Source organism: Diceros bicornis, chromosome 5 (assembly GCF_020826845.1).
Source record: "Diceros bicornis minor isolate mBicDic1 chromosome 5, mDicBic1.mat.cur, whole genome shotgun sequence".
Lineage (NCBI taxonomy): Eukaryota > Metazoa > Chordata > Mammalia > Perissodactyla > Rhinocerotidae > Diceros > Diceros bicornis.
This window is the reverse complement of record NC_080744.1, coordinates 59,965,248-59,983,813: the sequence shown is the minus strand read 5'-3', so window position 1 is coordinate 59,983,813 and position 18,566 is coordinate 59,965,248. Positions and strand designations below refer to the sequence as shown.

The following is an 18,566-nucleotide window of genomic DNA, read 5'->3' as shown; positions in this document are numbered from 1 at the left end:
ACCCTGTGTCCAGTTTATATGGTTGTTATGATCTTCATTTATTAGTTTATATATAGTTATTTCAGAACATGAACATTTTTTCTGATGGTAGTCAGATAAACAGGGACAATTTTATGTTTAATTTTGGTGAAATGTATTCAGCAGAGCCTAAAAAATGATATGGCAAGCTTTCCTAGGGTATACATATTATGAAGTTAGATGAACAAAGAACTGAGGTAGCCTGAGCTCTTTTGAAAACACAACAAAATTATTTTTTTCTTTCGGTTTTATTGAGATGTAATTGACATACAGCACTGTATAAGTTTAAGGTGTACAGCACAATGACTTGACTTAACAGATACAACAAATTTATGTTGATTTCTTAATGAACTTGAGTTTTGATAGCTTGGAGAAATCACTAACACTGTATTTCTTCACAGTGCAGCAGAGACCAAGAGAAGATGGACTAATGGACTTAGCAATGAATGACTATGATTTTAATTCTGGAAAGAGGTTGCACATGATAGATTTGGAAATCCAAGAGGCATTTTTGTGTTTCATGGCCTCTATTTTAAAAGGTTATAGATCGTACTTAAGACCAATAACACAGGCCCCATCTGAGACAGCCACAGATGCAACCTCTCTTTTTGCCCTGCAAGGTGAGTGATTGCGTAGTTTTACAGCTTTCATATTATTAAGCTTAGTCTTGTGATGATTCAGTTGCTTTCTGGGTTAATAGCTTATATTTATCAACATGTGTACCTATTTCAGGAGTATCAACTCTGAATATCAACTCTGTTGGTAAACCATTTCCATGGGACTAGTTATTTCTCAGGCACATTAGAAATAATCCCATTAGCAAAATATGCAGAAGCAACTACAGAAAAGTACAAAGTTCCTAACCATGTACTACAGCACTCTGTTGTGTCGCAGGTGTGTTGAGATAGTGATGCTTTTAGCCTTCAGGGCAGCCAGGCAATGTTGGGGATGCAAGGAACCCTTGAAATAGTCATCTCCAGGCTTGAGCAGCCTCATTTGTTTTACTCCAGTATGCTTTACAAATATCATTTTCTGTCTGTGCCACGAAGTAAAAAAGGTCGGGAAGCCCTGGAGTGCAATTTGTGTCACACTACATATTTACTTTCTTTTGTAATATTTAACATTTGAAAGAAAAATTCACTTAATAAGCATATATTGAGTGCCTCCAAATGCTAGGCATTGAGTATATAGTGGTATGCAAAAGATACATGGTCGCTTCTCCCATGGAGCCTATGGTCAAGAAGATAAGCAATTTGAAAATAATATGAATGAACACTTTAGATCACAGAAGGCCCTTCTGAAGAGTTCACATCTGAGCCATGATCTAAAGGATGAGTAGAAATTAGCCAGGCAAAGGGAAAGTAGAAGAGTGTTTTAGTCAGAGAGAACAGTTTGTGCAAAGTCCCTGAGGCTGGAAAGGGTTTGAGTTCATGGGCCCAAAAGAAGGCCCAAGTATAATGTAACTAAGCATAGTGAGCAAGGTGGAGCACGAAATCAGGAAATAAACTTTTACTCTGTTTCAATAAGTAAGACACAAACATAAATGAATACTAGAGGGGCTGTAACTGCTGCTTTGAAAAAGCCACATATATATATATGGAGAGAGAGAGTGTGCCACGTGCACATAGTGTGTAACACATTTGGAGGGAAAATAACAATTTTTAAAATGCTTTAAAATTTACTAGTTTATGTGTAATCTTCAAGGTAGTGAGAGGACAACAGAGACAATTCTGGATGAGGATTTGAAAGATCTGAGTTCAAGTTCCTTTCTTATTGCTATCTTTGTCAGGACACTTCCCCTCACAGGGGTCTTAGTTCTTTTTCTGCAAAATGATGGGGTATAGGGGGGTGTAGATGACATTGTTGATCCTTCTAGCTCAAATATTCTGTGTATCTATAAATGATATTATATATTCTGATATTATAAATTTATGTTGCACAGCTTTCTTAAGAAGCCGGGACCGGTCACATCAAAAATTCTATAACATGATGACCAAAACACAAATGTTTATTCGCTTCATTGAGGAATGTTCTTTTGTCAGTGATAAAGATGCAAGCCTGGCATTTTTTGATGATTGTGTAGATAAAGTAAGTAAGTAGCATGTCTACAGTGCCCTAACTTATTTTGTGTGACTGTTATAAATGTTGTGAGTTACAGTTTCTATTTATAACTTTTAGCAGCTTTTAACAAAATCTAAATTAATTTCATTTTATCATTTACCCTTTATTGTGAAAGTTTTGGTGGCCTACTAAATATTATAAAGCACAGCTTCTTAAGAATACCTTGTGGGATTTTACTAAATTGTGAGTTTTATTTTAGCAATCAGGTCCATAACCCTGCCAGCCCACTTATAAACTGTGGGAATTTTGTCCAAGCCTGTGGACCTCTAACTTGAGCGTCGTTAATTTTCACCTCTCCTTTTTGTCTAAGGTGGATCGTCACATGCTGAGAATAGGTGTAGAGCATAATGAATATTTCACCTGAATATTTCTACAATTTGGGAATGAGTTTGTAGCATAAATTAAGTGAATTAATTCTACTATTATAAATTCATTTGAAACCTTCCCTTCCCCTTCAGTCCTAATGTCATTAGGTGGGCTAGAGCAAGATGGGGATCCATGCTGGAGAGAGAGGAGGTTGGGGAACAGTGACCCAGAGAGGGGTGTCAAAACCTGAATGAGATGAGGAAGGAGGAGCAGCCTAGTCTGGAGTGTCAGAGCCTAAGCCAGGTGAGAAGAGCATCCATGCAAGAAGTAGCCTAGCATGGGGAATCAGAAGATGAGCAGGGTACAGAGAGAGTCCGTGCTGGGGGACAAACTACTGCAGGGGGTCAGAGCCTAAACAGGATGAGAAGAGCATCTATGCAGAGATGAGGACAGCATGGAGTGTCAGTCTGAGCAAGATGAGGAGAGTGTCCCCACTGGGTAGGGGCAGCAAATGGGGTATCAGGGTTTGATCTGGATGAGGGAGATGCCAGCTTGGTGGGGGCAGGGAGTTGGTCTAGAAGGAGTTGTCAAAGCCAAATTAGGGTGAAAAAGTCATATGCATGGGGGAAGGGTGGTGCTGGAGATGGGAGAATGTTATATATGGAGGATTGATCAAATAAATAAAAATATTAAAGATAATGAAGCTTCTCATTGTCAGAAAAGGGATTTACAAATACAGAAAAGGAGAAAACTGGAACGAACCCTGTAGTATTGGAATTGGAGAGTAGAGTGGAATTGGAGGTTTAGTATGATATCATTGGTTTTCAATATGTATAGGTAGATATAGAAATAAATATAGATGTAAGTATGTATGTCTATATGTATACACACATATATTCCCTACCTCTGTACACTGAGAAGACCTGGAAGTATCCATACCCCAATAGCAATGAGTACGCCTAATACACAGATTTTGACTTCTAAATACCATTCTCCACTAAAAGGAATCAGGACTCTTTGGAGAAATTATTGGTCCCAAGTGTAGGGCAAAGAAAATACAGATAAGCCCTAAAGTAGTGTGCTAAAAAATAAGGAATTGCTCCAAGAATGATGGAGATGTGTTTAAAAAAAAGCAACACACACACATACAAACACAAGCCAGTTTGAAGGGACTCCCACTGGCTACATCTGGGACAATTTGAACATCAAATGTTTGTAACAGATTGTAACCCATTGAATAAAATAGAAAACTCTAAGTCTACACAAATATTAATCAATCAGTCGAGAGTCTAATGAGAAACAGGGTTTTACATAATTTCAAAGTAACTCCTCACAAAATAGCAACTTACTCTCAAAAGATTAAGGGGAAGAAAGTTCTTTGTACTTGAAAAGTTACTGTACTTGAAACTTTTCTATAAATTTGTGAATATAAATATAGTATTCATGGTTTTATGCCCACGATAGTAGAAAAAAGAAAGCAAAGCTTTGTCATGTATTTTCTCAATAATTTATACTTGTAAGGTTATTTAAAGAAGTCTATCTCTTTCAAATTTATATGACTCTGAAAGAAAATCAGTGATTCTTTTTGGCACTACAGCCAAAATACAACTCATCCCTCAATATTCAGAAATTTGCTCAGTTCTGAGTTTGACGTGAAAATGTCCTTTGCTAATTATTAAATAACTACCAAATGTATCTTATAAAAATGAGAAATGAGGGCCGGCCCCGTGGCCTAGCGGTTAAGTGCGCGCACTCCGCTACTGGCGGCCCAGGGTTCCGATCCCGGGAGCGCACCGGCGCACTGCTTCTCCCGCTATGCTGAGGCCGCGTCCCACACACAGCAACTAGAAGCATGTGCAACTATGACATACAACTATCTACTGGGGCTTTGGGGGAAAAAAAAGGAGGAGGATTGGCAATAGATGTTAGCTCAGAGCTGGTCTTCCTCAGCAAAAAAAGAGGAGGATTAGCACAGATGTTAGCTCAGGGCTGATCTTCCTCACAAAAAAAAAAAAATGAAAAATGAGTCTCACTATGTAAGTCATAGTAGGAATAACACTGCATTGGGAATCAGGAGAAGTTTGACCCCAGCTCTTATACTTGTGACTTTAGTCAAGTCATTTAGGCTTTCTATGTTGTTTTCTTATCTATGTTTAAAAAAATATTGTGAGGAGAGATCATTATAACTGCATATCTCACAGTGTTCAGAGTAGTGTTGTATGAACTAAAAAGTGGAGGACATTATGACTATTTTTATATTTTGCTGGCTTTCATCTGAGTTTGTAGATGAGTGGTTCATTTTATCGTTTCCTGACATAGAAATGTTCAAGTGTTGTATGACTTATACATATGAAGAGCAGGAACATGTTCAGAGTCTTGTATAGCATCTACCCTTTCCTTCAATTTAGAACAGTTGAGGGATGGTTGATGTAGAGAAATACTGTTTCTGATGCTGATAGAGAATTAACAAGCTAAGGTGCCCAGAAATAACCACCATAGTCCTTGAAATGCTTTGGAAGAGGGAAAAAATGGATATATGCCATTACCTGCTTAGAACACATAATTCATTTTCCCATAGAAACACTGATATAAATGGTGATTACCTGTAGCTCAAATGGTGCAGGGCTACAGTGTTGAGCTAGAAATATGTATTAATTTTTTTTTGGTGGAATGATACTCTAATCACCTTTTAGGATATCTTTTTAAAAATCAAAATTTATTGAGATATTATATACAAACAATAAATGGAACTTTGAAGTGTACAGTTTGACAAGTTTTGGCAAATACAGATTTCCATGTAACCATGACTCCAAAATACAGAACATTTCCATCACCCCAGAAAGGACGTTGCTTTGAGGGGGGATTTATTTTCTACGTTTTTAATAACCTTTTTACAAATTGACTTTTAGAACTCTGCCTTTTTGTAAGTTGAGCTCTGCCTATATAGAGCTTTGAAGTCCTGTTTATTTTGAGAAGTAATATCGTAGTTCCTTGTTTTATCTTCATTACAGCATTGTACCAATAACTTCCTTTTCAATATTTTAATCAAATTTTTGAGTTTGCCTTATTTGATGCTTATAAAGTTAAGTATTAATATAAAGAATAAATAAATAGAAAGGTGTATTTTAAATAGAAAAGATATGCAATAAATAAAAGGATGTGCTTTAAAAAATAATTTCTCAAAATCTTTTTTCACAGGAATGATTGTGTTGGTTTTTGTATATAAAAATGATGTTTCTGACTAGCACTATGCACTTTGAAAGTTTTTCCTGTATGGTGCTGGGATTCCAGTGGTCGTCCAGATGTACTCACTGAGCTTCCCTTGTGAATAGGGGCATACATTTGTGTAACAGTTGTTCCCTATGCCAAGCTAACTGAATCATAAGGGACCAAATTAGTGACCAGAGTTTAGCTAATAGCATGCTTTAGCCAATAAATTTATTAATCCACATGAGAACACTGAATTAGTTGTAGGAATCCAATTAACAGTGCAGAAGAGAAAAATCTTGTATTCTCTTTTAGTTTTTACTCATTTTATGTATCTTGTTCACAAGTTTGTGTTTCGGCTAAGAACTTATATTGTAGTATCACATGGTTTAAAATATACTCAATAATATTGTAAGACATACAAGACTTACAATTTTGGTAGGTACCTAGGGCGTCATGTTCTAAGGAGGATATTTTAGTACTGATAATTACTACAATATATTGTCTAGGATTTTCTGAAAGTAGGTCGCCTGCTATTTACTTGATAGGAGTCAGTGCAGGACATGATTGGAGAATACTTGGTTAAAGAATATAAATTCTGAGAAGTCTTAATAAAGAAACAATCCCATTAAATGTATAACCATTGTTTCTAGGCAGACTATTTTCCTAAAATGCAATTATTTACCTATTCAATGTCTAGATCCAGCAAAAGATCACTTATATATAATGGATTAATGTTATACTTAAAGATTTTAATGCCTACTAAGAAAATCAAAACAGAAAAATAACTCACTAAAACATAGTTATTTGTATTTGCTGTATTATAATTCAAGAAACTTTTTTTTTAATTTTATTTATTTAATTTTCCCCCAAAGCCCCAGCAGATAGTTGTATGTCATAGTTGCACATCCTTCTAGTTGCTGTATGTGGGACGCGGCCTCAGCATGGCCGGAGAAGCGGCGCGACGGTGCGCGCCCGGGATCGAACCCGGCCGCCAGCAGCAGAGCGCGCGCACCCAACCACTAAGCCACGGGGCCAGCCTGAAAAACTCTTTTATTAGAGAAAAATGACAAAATTTCACAAGATCCAAACTGTAAATAATCTTCATATATAGAGCAGAGGTTAATTGTATTCCTAGTATTATTAAGCAGAGCTCTCTGAAATAGTAAATAATTATACAGTGTTGTTACTACCTTTCATATTTTTTTGTTTGTTATTATTTATTTATTTATTTATTTATTTTTGGTGAGGAAGATCGGCCTTGAGCTAATATCTGCCAATCCTCCTCTTTTTGCTGAGGAAGACTGGCCCCAGCCTAACAACCACGCCCATCTTCCTCTACTTTATATGGGACGCCGCCACAGCATGGCTTGCCAAGCAGTGCGTCAGTGCACACCTGGGATCTGAACCGGCGAACCCTGGGCCGCCGCAGCAGAGCGCATGCACTTAACCGCTTGCGCCACTGGGCCGGCCCCTACCTTTCATATTTTTAAAAATTATTTTATTGGGGTCATATTGCTTTACAACATTGTGTAAATTTCAGCAATACATGACTATATTTCAGTTTCTGTGTAGACTGTAGCATGTTCACCACCAACAGTCTAGCTTGTATCTGTCACCACACGTGTGCTACCTTTCATATTTTAATACCACAGTTTAAGTGCACTCAACACAGCAAGTGTGCTTGCTTTTAATCTGCAAATGTTTTCTGAATATTAATAATACTTTAAAAATAATCGTTTATGTGGGGTTATTCCTTAGTTGAGTGACTTTGAGCTTAATTTTTTAAGAGAACAGATCCTTTTACCTCTGGCAGTTTAGCTATGGAAAATAAATAATATTAGATATGCATTAACTGCCTAAGCCAATCCATGACTAAGATTGAAATTAGACATATTCCTCTTTTGATCTTAGTGTATCCAAACAGAAAACATTTGACCGACTTTAAAAAGCTAGAGTGGGTATTGCTGAATAGGAATAAGGAAAACAATAGATGAAAATTATTTGAGTTTCATTTATGACTAATTTAAGAACCATGTGTTCTTGTTCTTCATATGATTATATTTTAAATCCTTACAATCTGTTCTTGTAGGATGGATCTTAACTAAGGACAGTTTTGTGTAACAGATAATCTGGTAAGATTTTTCTCCATCTCCCAAGCCTTCCTCTGCAGTGTTTTCTGAGCATATTAATGTCTTGTGAAAATGTATGAAGAGGATATGAAAATTATTTTAATTTTATCCTGCCGTGGGTGTTGGATTTCTTTTCCTCCCAATAGAAACAGATGTTACTCTGTTTTCCAAAATACGAGAATGCCCAACTGATTAATGTAAGATTTATTGCATGGCTGTTTTTGCAATTATATGCAAAATGAGATTTTATTGGTATACAAATTAAGGGAAATATCTTTTACCAAGGTACTGAATCTACAGTGCAAAATTTTAATATTTTGATAGACTTCATAGTACTGAGAATTAGAGTGGTTGTCCTTGACCACTGTTTTTTTCTATGTGCACAGTGTGGTTGGAGAGTGGCAAATAGGCACAGGTCTGGAGAGGCAGAAGCTGTTAAAAAAAAGAGGGAAAAGCTGTTAAATAAATAAAGACACCTGGTGCTCATAGACAAGCAGTTCTCTTATAATGTTCCATCATAGAGGTGGGGATGGTTTCCAGCTTCCTTTCCGATGACCTTGGGTATTTGTTTTAACCTTTTTATTCTGGTCCATGACTTCTCTTTTGTTATCATTGCTGCCCTTATAATTAGATTAACCCCATTTTATCTGCATAAAGATGTTCAAGTATAGAGCTTCTCATTTGTTTTTGGTTTGCCCGTGGGCACCATATCTTATGGTGCACCATACCTTATGATCCCTAAAATCCTAGGGATACCTAGGATTTTAAGTTATCATTGACATGTTTCTAGTGTTGTTTTTAAAAAATGTTTTTAGGTTTGCTAATAATGGCTTAGGTATTCTCTGTTTTTATTGAAAGTTTAATTTTTTAACACTTTCATTAAATGACTAACAGGAAGTGTGGAAAATAAAAGGGAGCAAACACTCTGGAAGCCCAGTGCCCTAACTAATATCCATTTTACATTTAGTTCCAGTGTTTTTACATAATTGTAATATAGTTTCCTAATTTTTTACATGACCAGATCTTATAAGCATTTTTAATATTGCTACCAAATCTTTTAAAAGTAAATTTTCATTTTAATCACAGTAAAACATAGTTTAAAAAGTTAAATAATTTTATAAGGCTTATGTCCCATTCCTTCCCAACCCTAGTTTGTACTCCTCAGAGGTAACCACTTTCTCTTTCAGCTATTTCTTCAGTAATTTATCTTAAGATTGCCAAACAAATGAGATTATTTTTATTATTGCGTATTGTTTTGTATATTACCTATTAATGTCATATCTACCACAGCCACAATTCTTCCAATGTAGTTAGTTATAACATGAGTTTTGGTCAAATAATTGTTCAACGTTAATGTTATCACTATGTACAGAATTGCAGCTAGGCCATATATATACTATAATTAAGTTTCCTTTTGTGTATGGATTTTGTTGTCCCTGAAGTTAATAATTGCTATATTTTTGTTTTGTGTCTATTTTAATTCTTCTCCAACCTCTTCTACAAAAGCGAAAAATCTAAAATCTCTCAATATTTCCAACATATCAGGTAATTGATCCATTTGATTTTTTTTTTACTTCTTGCTAGAGCTTTCCATCTTGATGTTCCAGTCTGAACTGATTGCTGGTTTCTAGTCTGTCATCCTGGGATTTTCCTTCACCATCATCTTGGGAATTAACGTTGACCTCTCTCAGGAGTTGTATTTCTGGCTTCAATAACTTTTTTCTTGGTTTATTTCCTTGTTATAGTGGAGCATATCTTCCAGTAGCTCAGTGAGAAAGAGTACATGGGAGTTATATTTTTTGATGCCCTGCCTATCTGAAAATTTCTGTATTCTCCCCTAATACTTGATTGCTAATTTAGTTGGATGTTAAATTTTGAAGTCATTACTGCATTGTCTTCTAGCTTCAAATGTTGTTGTTGAGAATAAAATCTAGTCTAATACCATCTGGATTTCTGATCTTTTGTGCCTGATCTCTTTTTCTCTTTGGAAGCTTTTAAGATCTCCAATGTTCTAAAATTTCATAAGGATATGCCTGGTATAGGCCTTCTTTTCTTCATTGATTTGAATGCATATAGGCCCTTTTAATCTGTGGAGTCATTTCCTTCAAGTTATGGGGAATTTTCTTTCATTTTTTTAAATTTAATTTTCTTTCCTCCATTGTCTCTGTTCGCTTTTTCTGAAATGTGCTGTTATTTGGATATTGGCCCTGCTGGCCTGATCCTCTTAATGTTTTTTATCTTTTTCCATTCCCTTTTCTGCCTGTCTGTCTTTCATTTCCACTTTTTGGGAGATTTCTGCAATTTTATCTTCCAACCTTTATAGTATACTTTTTATTTCTGCTATCATTTGTAGTTTCCATAAGCTCCTTTTCATTCTCTGAATGTTCTTTTTTTATAGTATCTTCTTGTTTCGTGGATGTAGACTAATTCATTTTAGTTATTTTGAAGGTTTTTTCCCCCTGCATTATCTCTGCTTCTTTTGAGTACCTTTTAATATTTGTTTATTTTATTCTCTTTCAAGTTATTGGTTTTCCTTGAGTGATCTTTGGTTGGTGTTCATTTTCAAGAGTGAGGCACAAAGAACTCATTGGAGTGCTTTCTGGGGAGGTGGGGCTTGGAGCTTTCTTAAGTATGACATTGATGATCATAAGGGAACTCAACTATTCCATTAGAGTCCATGGTTGATCAGTGTCTGTGATTCTTTTCTTTTAGGCTGCTTAGTTTCCCCAGGAGGTAGCTCTAGTTTCTAGCCTGGGGAGCATAAGCCTGACTGCCAGTGTTCTCAGAGCTGAGTGGGGGAGGTAAAAGGTTTTTCCCTTGTTGTAACATGTAGGCTTTTACTTACTTCACCTGTTTTTATTAACCTCCTTCACCTCCCTCAGCTCTGCCTGGTGTCCTCAAATCTAAAGTCCCTCTGGTTCACTCAGAAAGACCCAATCTAGTCTTCTGCCACACTGGGGAGAGGTAGTGGCCTAACTGTACTAGGTTGGGCCAGGAATCTGGGAGTCCTTAACTATGGGCTTTTAGCTAATTCTCCTGCTTTGACCCCACCTGCACTCCCATCTTCAAGGGCATCTAGAACTTTTCATTCCTGAGCTTTCTGGGGCTCTACAGAGCAAAATGACTTGCTTTGTGACTTTTCTCCTCTATCCCCTCCAGTGCCAGATGTGGCTTTCAGCTTTCTCAGGTCACATCAGTCTGCTTTACAGCTTCTAAAATGTTTTGAACTCCAGATCTACTGTTGTTCCTTCTCCAGTTCTTTTTGTCTTTGTAGGGTTTTTTTCAATCCTCTTAGTCTCATTTTGTTGAGATTTCAGGAGGGATTGAAGGTAAATTGTTGTGTTTAATTTGTCTTGTTCAAGCAGAAGTCTGCATAATCTTTACTATTTTCATTTTTAATGATTGTATATTTTTTGTTCATTTACCTATTTTTTGACATGTAGACGATTTTCAATTTATTGCTGTTGCAGTCCTGCAAGAAACATCTTTCACATTCAGCTTTTTTCATGTTAAATTATTTTCTTAGAATGAGTAAGGTGAAAATGTTTAAACACATCTTGCTTTCTAAAAAAGACTACCAAGTTTGAGTACCAGCAGGGTATGTGATTATCCTTTACTATATTTTTTATATAATTTTATATCATTACTGTATTTATTGTATCATTGCTAGTTTCACTGTATAAATGTCTTTGACAAGGTAAAAAGAAAGGTACCTTCTTTTATACTGATAGATTTTTAAATATCCTTCAACAGAATTGAAATAAGTGCTTATTCTAATAGCAATATATTCTAACTAGTTTAAATTTTTATTCTGAGAATTTATTACTTTTGTAATTTTTTAAAAGAAAAGTAATACATATTCATTATGTTTTAAATGGAAAATGAATAACAATATAAAGAAGAAAATTACCTGCCAGTAAAACCACTACCCAGAGGTAACATTTGGGGGGGGGGGTGTGAGAGAATGCACACAAATGTATGTAACACACATATTCACTTTTTAAAAAAAAAAAAAATAGCATCATACTATATATATATATGATTTAGTAGCCTAATTTTTATCATGTATCATTATTTGGTGAACATTTTCTGTTGTCATTTATTAGAATTCTGAAACATGCAGTAATTGTTGTCTAGTTCACTGTATGGGTATACCATTTAAAACATTCTTTAACCCTGGAGATTACAGTATGTAATGCTGTGAAATTATAACCAACAATTTATGTAAGAAGACTCTGGGGCCGGCCCCATGGCTTGGCGGTTAAGTGTGTGCGCTCCGCTACTGGCAGCCCGGGTTCAGATCCCAGGCGCGCACCGCGCGTGCTGCTTCTCCGGCCATGCTGAGGCCACTTCCCACATACAGCAACTAGCAGGATGTGCAACTATGACATACAACTATCTACTGGGGCTTTGGGGGGGGGGGAAAGGAGGAGGATTGGCAATAGATGTTAGCTCAGAGCCGGTCTTCCTCAGCTAAAAGAGGAGGATTAGCATGGACGTTAGCTCAGGGCTGATCTTCCTCACAAAAAAAAGAAGACTCCTAATGTACCAGATTTTTTAAGAGTTAGAAAAATTTAAAAGCTATCCCTGTTCTTTTTTGATATACTCTGTCCTAAATCCTTATCATAAAGATTTAACTTGTTAGTAATTCTTGCTCTCCCATTTATTCCTGACTGGCATATGATATTAATTCTATCTAACCTAATAAAGTTCTGTGGGTTGTATTTTGTCATATATATGACATCTGTTGTGTTTTTTTTAAAAAATTAATGTCAATGTTATGCTCTTTAGTTGATGAGCTCCTTTTGGGCAGTTTAAACTCTGTGAAGTTTTCATTTTTTATGAATATTACCTTGCCAGAGAGTATGTAGGGAAATAGTACTATTAAAGTGCTTTTAATATTGATGTAACTAGAGTTTAACTCAAATATGCTTCTACATATACTGGAGGAGCTTAGGGAAATTTGTTATATTTAGTATAAATCAAAGATCAAACCCAGTATTCTTAACACATACACACACGTGTGTATGTATTTTAAAAAATACTTCTAGAACACAGTCTCATGATTCAAAATGCAAAATAATATAAAAAGGTGTACTTTGGGAAATCTGAGACCTATCCCATCCCATTCATCTCCCCTTCCCCATATAGGCAATTGCTTTTCTTAGTCGTCTTCTAATATTTCTTTATGTGAATACAAGCGAAAAATGAATATATGTTTTTATTTTTACATTTTTCTTACTCAAAAGATAGTATACTATAGTATACAATGTTCTGTACCTTGTTATTTTCGCTTAATTATCTTGGAGAGCTTCCTATAGTGATACATAGAGAACTTGCTCTTTTTTTTTTTTTAATAGCTCTTTAGTATCCACTTGTGTAAATGGTTTGTTTAACTATTCCCCTATAGATGAACACTTGGCTAACCAAAGTAATTTTTTTTAATGTGTGTTTTTAAACTCCTTCAGGTGGACATGGACAAGAATGGTGAATTGCGACTTATAGAACTGGATGAATCTTTCAAAAGTGAACATACTGTCTTTGTAACACCTCCTGAGATCCCCCATCTACCCAATGGTGAAGAACTCCCTTTACAGTACAGGTATTCAAGAGGCAGAATGTTTGAGATTGAAAGAGAGAAGCAATCCATCATCTGTGACGTAGCTTTCTAAGGACTGTGGTATTTTCAAAAATCCAAACTTTACAGATCCCTAATTTTTAGGTGGTAAGCAAGCTTATCCCACATCCATTATTAAGTTTTGAGGTATAAAGAGAAAAAAATTATAATTTTGCATAATACAGACTTGAGAAGCTCTCTATATCTGCATGCATAAGTATCTCTTCTCGTAAATGATAAATTCAGTTAGGGCCCCACCCCATAAAAATGCAACACTAATAAAAGAATTTTGATTTTCGTTCCTCACTAAAGCTGGTTTCCTCACTTCCATCCCTTCCCCCAATACACATTCATTAATGTAACCTTGGTTTACAAACAGATTAAATCAAATTTAGAGTCAATATTTGTGGCCTTGATTTGGATGATATAATTTTTTTAGGCTATTAATTTGTCTGTAAGGTTTTATTTTAAGTCATGGAAATTCGGAGCTATTGGCATTGATCTTGTTAATTGTTAATTTAGGAAATTTGGTCAGACACTGGGAAGTGCTTGGTACATAGACTTAAATGATACATTGTTTCTGCCTTCAAGTCTAGTAGGAAAGAGAAGAGTTCTGAGCGTAGTGAAATAAGGATTATGATAGAGGTAGACTTTTTATACATCTGTGTATCTGTATATATATTATACATATACATATGTTATATACTAGAGGTGGTTTCTAGTATACATTTATTTTTTCTTAAAATGATATTTCCTTTTAGATTTTAAATGTTTTTTTAATTCTCCAATAATATTTCTTACTTTAAAGATTTTAATACCATTTCACATCTATCATTCGTTAAGTCACACTTTATTTTCTTTTAAAAAAGATTTTTCAGGACATCTTCATTTATGATTTGGATTAAATTCTCCCTTTTACAGATGAGAAAGTAGGGTAACAGATGTTTGTGAACGTTGATTTCAAAGGCCACTTGATTCCTGCCCTGACTTTTCATCCATTGATGATGTTACTTATATCTCTTTTCAAAAATCTGTCTTTTGTCAAAGATATTTAAAATATTTCTCTCTGTCTTCTTTTTGTTTCTAAACAAGATCTCTTTTCACTGATCTCTTTTGTATACTACACTGCTAAGACTTTTTTTGATATGTTTCACTAATACAGATTTGTTTTTTGTGGTTTGGTTTTAACTTTTTAATTTAAATTTTACTTTTATTTATTTATTTATTTATTTATTTTATTTTTTTGTGAGGAAGATCAGCCCTGAGCTAACATCCATGCTAATCCTCCTCTTTTTGCTGAGGAAGACCAGCTCTGAGCTAACATCTATTGCCAATCCTCCTCCTTTTCTTTCCTCCCCCCAAAGCCCCAGTAGATAGTTGCGTGTCATAGTTGCACATCCTTCCAGTTGCTATATGTGGGACGCGGCCTCAGCATGGCCGGAGAAGCGGTGCGTCAGTGCGCACCCGGGATCTGAATCCAGGCCGCCAGCAGCGGAGTGCGCGCACTTAACCGCTAAGCCACGGGGCCAGCCCTAAATTTTACTTTTAAATTTAGTCCTTTAATAAGAAAATTACTGGAAGGCTGTGCAACTGTAACATGCAACTATCTACTGGGGCTTTGGGGGAAAAAATAAATAAATAAAATTAAAAAAAGAAAATTACTTAGCTTAAAATGTTCCTATTTTTTAAGGAATCTACGTCATTTTTTTTTCTTGAAACTACCAATATAATTTTAGTATAATCAAACCCATCATAGAAAAACAACTTAAAATAAATGTCTTTAGTGAACACAGTGGATCCTCTTAATGAGAGATGACTCATTTACTTACATTATCTGTATAAAATGATAAGCCGGTAAGTTTCCATAAGATACACAGAATGGTCTTATTATCATACCATGTACATACAATGATTTTTTTTTAAGGGACATGGTGTTCCTGAACTTCTTTGCTATTTTATTCCTACTTAACATTCAACCATTACCAATATTTTCTTATTGTACTGAATTTGCCTATAGTAATGTATAATAGATATAGTTTACCATCTTTTATTATAGTTAGTTTTCTTCTTAGTTAATTACAACTACTTATATGCCTTTAAAAATATTATAAAATAGGTTAAGTTTGCTGCTCAGGGGCTTCTGTTCTTTTCAACATGTCCTTTTCTTGGCTGCTGCTACCTTTTAAAGTGCTGAAAACACCTTGCTCTAGCACCCAAATTAGGCCCACCTCCTCATAAAGCCACTCATTCTCATCTTTTCTTCCTCTTCTCCAACCTCCTCAATTTTTCTTTCTCATAAGTGAGGCCCTGAACCTGCTTAGCTAACCTGATAAACCAGTTCATGATATTATGAGAGCTTGTCCTGGTGTGCTAACGTGTTATTTGATTCTTTTTAAGGGGGAGGTTCTATAGTACTATGTTAATCCGAAGCAATGATGTTAATGCCTGTCCTGTTTGAACGAGTATTGATTTGGTGGGCCCTTTACCAGCTGTCAGGTTATCTGATATGTTTGCTGTGTATTTATGTGAATACTAACTTACAAAGTTTGCTTGAGTTCCTTTGGAGTGTGTTGTCAAGTTCAGCAAAATTTAAATGTATTTCACTTTTCTTCTTCTAAAATATGTATTTGAGTCTGTATTGGCTATTATAGTAAGAAAAGTACATTAGCATGAATATTTGTTGAGTATATATCATAGTCTGATGGAGAAAGATAACTAAAATACATTCTAAGTTAGGAAGTTATTGGTCATAATTCTTTTAGCTTGTAACCAGTACGATCATCTATGTGTGCTTGAGAATTTTTTTCTTTTCAAAAACAGCTATAATGGATTTCCAGTTCTTAGGAACAATTTATTTGAGAGACCAGAAGGATTTCTACAAACACGAAAGAGCAAATTGCCTTCAAAATCAAGTAGTCCTAGTAGCCCTTCTCCCATGTTCAGAAGAACAAAACAGGTGCTTTGATAATTTTGCATTCTTCATGTAATCAAATATTAGAACAAAAATAAATGTGACACATCCTCCCTTACTATACTTTACTACCCCATATATAACTATTATTAAATCGTTATAGCATTCTGAAGATAATTTAAAGTAATCTGACTTCAGGCCGGCCCCATGGCTTAGCGGTTAAGTGCGCGCGCTCCGCTGCTGGCAGCCCGGGTTCAGATCCCAGGCACGCACCGACGCACTGCTTCTCCGGCCGTGCTGAGGCCGCGTCCCACATATAGCAACTAGAAGGATGTGCATCTATGACATACAACTATCTACTGGGGCTTTGGAGGGAAAATAAATAAATTCTTTTTAAAAAAATAAATAAAGTAATCTGACTTCAAAAAATTAACTAGTTCTTTTGTCCTAGAACTTTATTTACATATGTGTAATACAAATTCAAGCAGAGGCTTGAATATGCATTAATTCTAGACAGATTTTATTAGGGAAACATAAAAGCATGTGACTCATACTTGTTCAGCATTCAGTTAAATAAGGATACTTACGTGTGTAAATTTATTAATGAGACCCTTGCGTTTTTTTCTAGGAAATTAAATCAGCCCATAAAATTGCCAAGAGATATTCTTCCATTCCTCAGATGTGGTCTAGGTGTCTGTTGCGTCACTGTTACGGACTGTGGTTTATTTGTCTCCCAGCTTATGTGAAAGTATGTCATTCAAAAGTCAGGGCTCTGAAAACAGCATATGATGTGCTTAAAAAAATGCAGTCAAAGAAGATGGATCCACCTGATGAGGTAACAGTTATTCTTTAAAATGCATTATTTTAGGGGCCAGCGCCATGGCTTAGCAGTTAAGTGCACGCGCTCTGGTGCTGGCGGCCCGGGTTCGGATCCCGGGCACGCACCGACGTACCGCTTCTCCGGCCATGCTGAGGCCGTGTCCCACATACAGCAACTAGAAGGATGTGCAGCTATGACATACAACTATTTACTGGGGCTTTGGGGGGAAAAAATAAATAAATAAAATTAAAATGCATTATTTTATTCTAGATGCATGTGCATTGATATTTTGTTTCTGTACACTCTGGAACTTACTGTGTTTCAGGTGTGCTACCGCATCCTTATGCAGCTCTGTGGACAGTATGATCAGCCGGTGCTTGCAGTTCGAGTGCTTTTTGAAATGCGGAAAGCTGGTATTGACCCAAATGCCATTACTTATGGTTATTACAATAAGGTAATTACTTTGATTTAATGGAGAAAGAGTATTAGTTTTGTGATTATACAACCTTAATTTAATGGCGAAAATCATTAATGCAGGGGTTATTTGGCATTTAAAGTATCTAAAATATATTTTGTAGATCAAGTATGATTTTTTGTTCTATTTTGTGTTATACAATCTACCTAGATATTCTTTAGCTTCACTCTAAAGCTAATTTGCGGGCCAGCCTGGTGGCTTAGCGGTTAAGTGTGCGTGCTCCGCTACTGACGGCCCAGGTTCAGATCCCGGGTGCGCACCGACGCACTGCTTCTCCGGCCATGCTGAGACCGCATCCCACATACAGCAACTAGAAGGATGTGCAACTATGACATACAACTATCTATTGGGGCTTTGGGGAAGAAAAAAAGGAGGAGGATTGGCAATAGATGTTAGCTCAGAGCCTGTCTTCCTCAGCAAAAAGAGGAGGATTAGCACGGATGTTAGCTCAGGGCTGATCTCCCTCACAAAAAAATAATAATAATAATAATAAAGCTAAGGTGCGTTCATTTATAAAAATTATTTTACTAATGATTTTATTTTGTTGAATGAATAGGCTGTTTTGGAAAGTACCTGGCCTTCAAGAAGTCATAGTGGCTATTTTCTTTGGACAAAAGTAAGAAATGTTGTTTTAGGAGTGGCACAGTTCAAAAGAGCTTTAAAGAAACATGCACACTTATCACAAACAACTCTCTCAGGTAAAGGTTTTTAAGGGATGTATGTATTTTACTTTTTCTTTAAAATTAATTGACTAGTTACACTTTACATTTTTTTAGAAATTTTAAGTAGTTTCAAAATGTTGAGTATTTTCTAGTTTTTATTGCCATTAAACAAATTCTAATTTTAAGAGTATTCATCCCATTTAAAAAATACCAAATTTCACTTTTTTCCTTGTAACTCTTAAATTATCAGCTTTTGGTGGTCTTGTTTTTAGTATTCATTAATAATTCACAGTAGGT

At 35.7% G+C, this 18,566-nt stretch overlaps 1 protein-coding gene across 5 annotated transcripts in view; it reads left to right on the top strand.

Annotated features, from left to right (window-relative positions):
- Nucleotides 1–18,566, top strand: part of DENND4A (DENN domain containing 4A) — a 126,702-nt gene that overhangs the window by 66,664 nt on the left and 41,472 nt on the right. For all 5 annotated transcript variants that reach the window (XM_058541870.1, XM_058541869.1, XM_058541872.1 and 2 more), the window contains 7 exons: nucleotides 420–638; nucleotides 1,961–2,106; nucleotides 13,253–13,386; nucleotides 16,222–16,357; nucleotides 16,941–17,147; nucleotides 17,458–17,586; nucleotides 18,164–18,305. In XM_058541870.1, coding sequence (XP_058397853.1) covers nucleotides 420–638; nucleotides 1,961–2,106; nucleotides 13,253–13,386; nucleotides 16,222–16,357; nucleotides 16,941–17,147; nucleotides 17,458–17,586; nucleotides 18,164–18,305 — 1,113 coding nt within the window. The remainder of the gene's footprint in view (nucleotides 1–419; nucleotides 639–1,960; nucleotides 2,107–13,252; nucleotides 13,387–16,221; nucleotides 16,358–16,940; nucleotides 17,148–17,457; nucleotides 17,587–18,163; nucleotides 18,306–18,566) is intronic.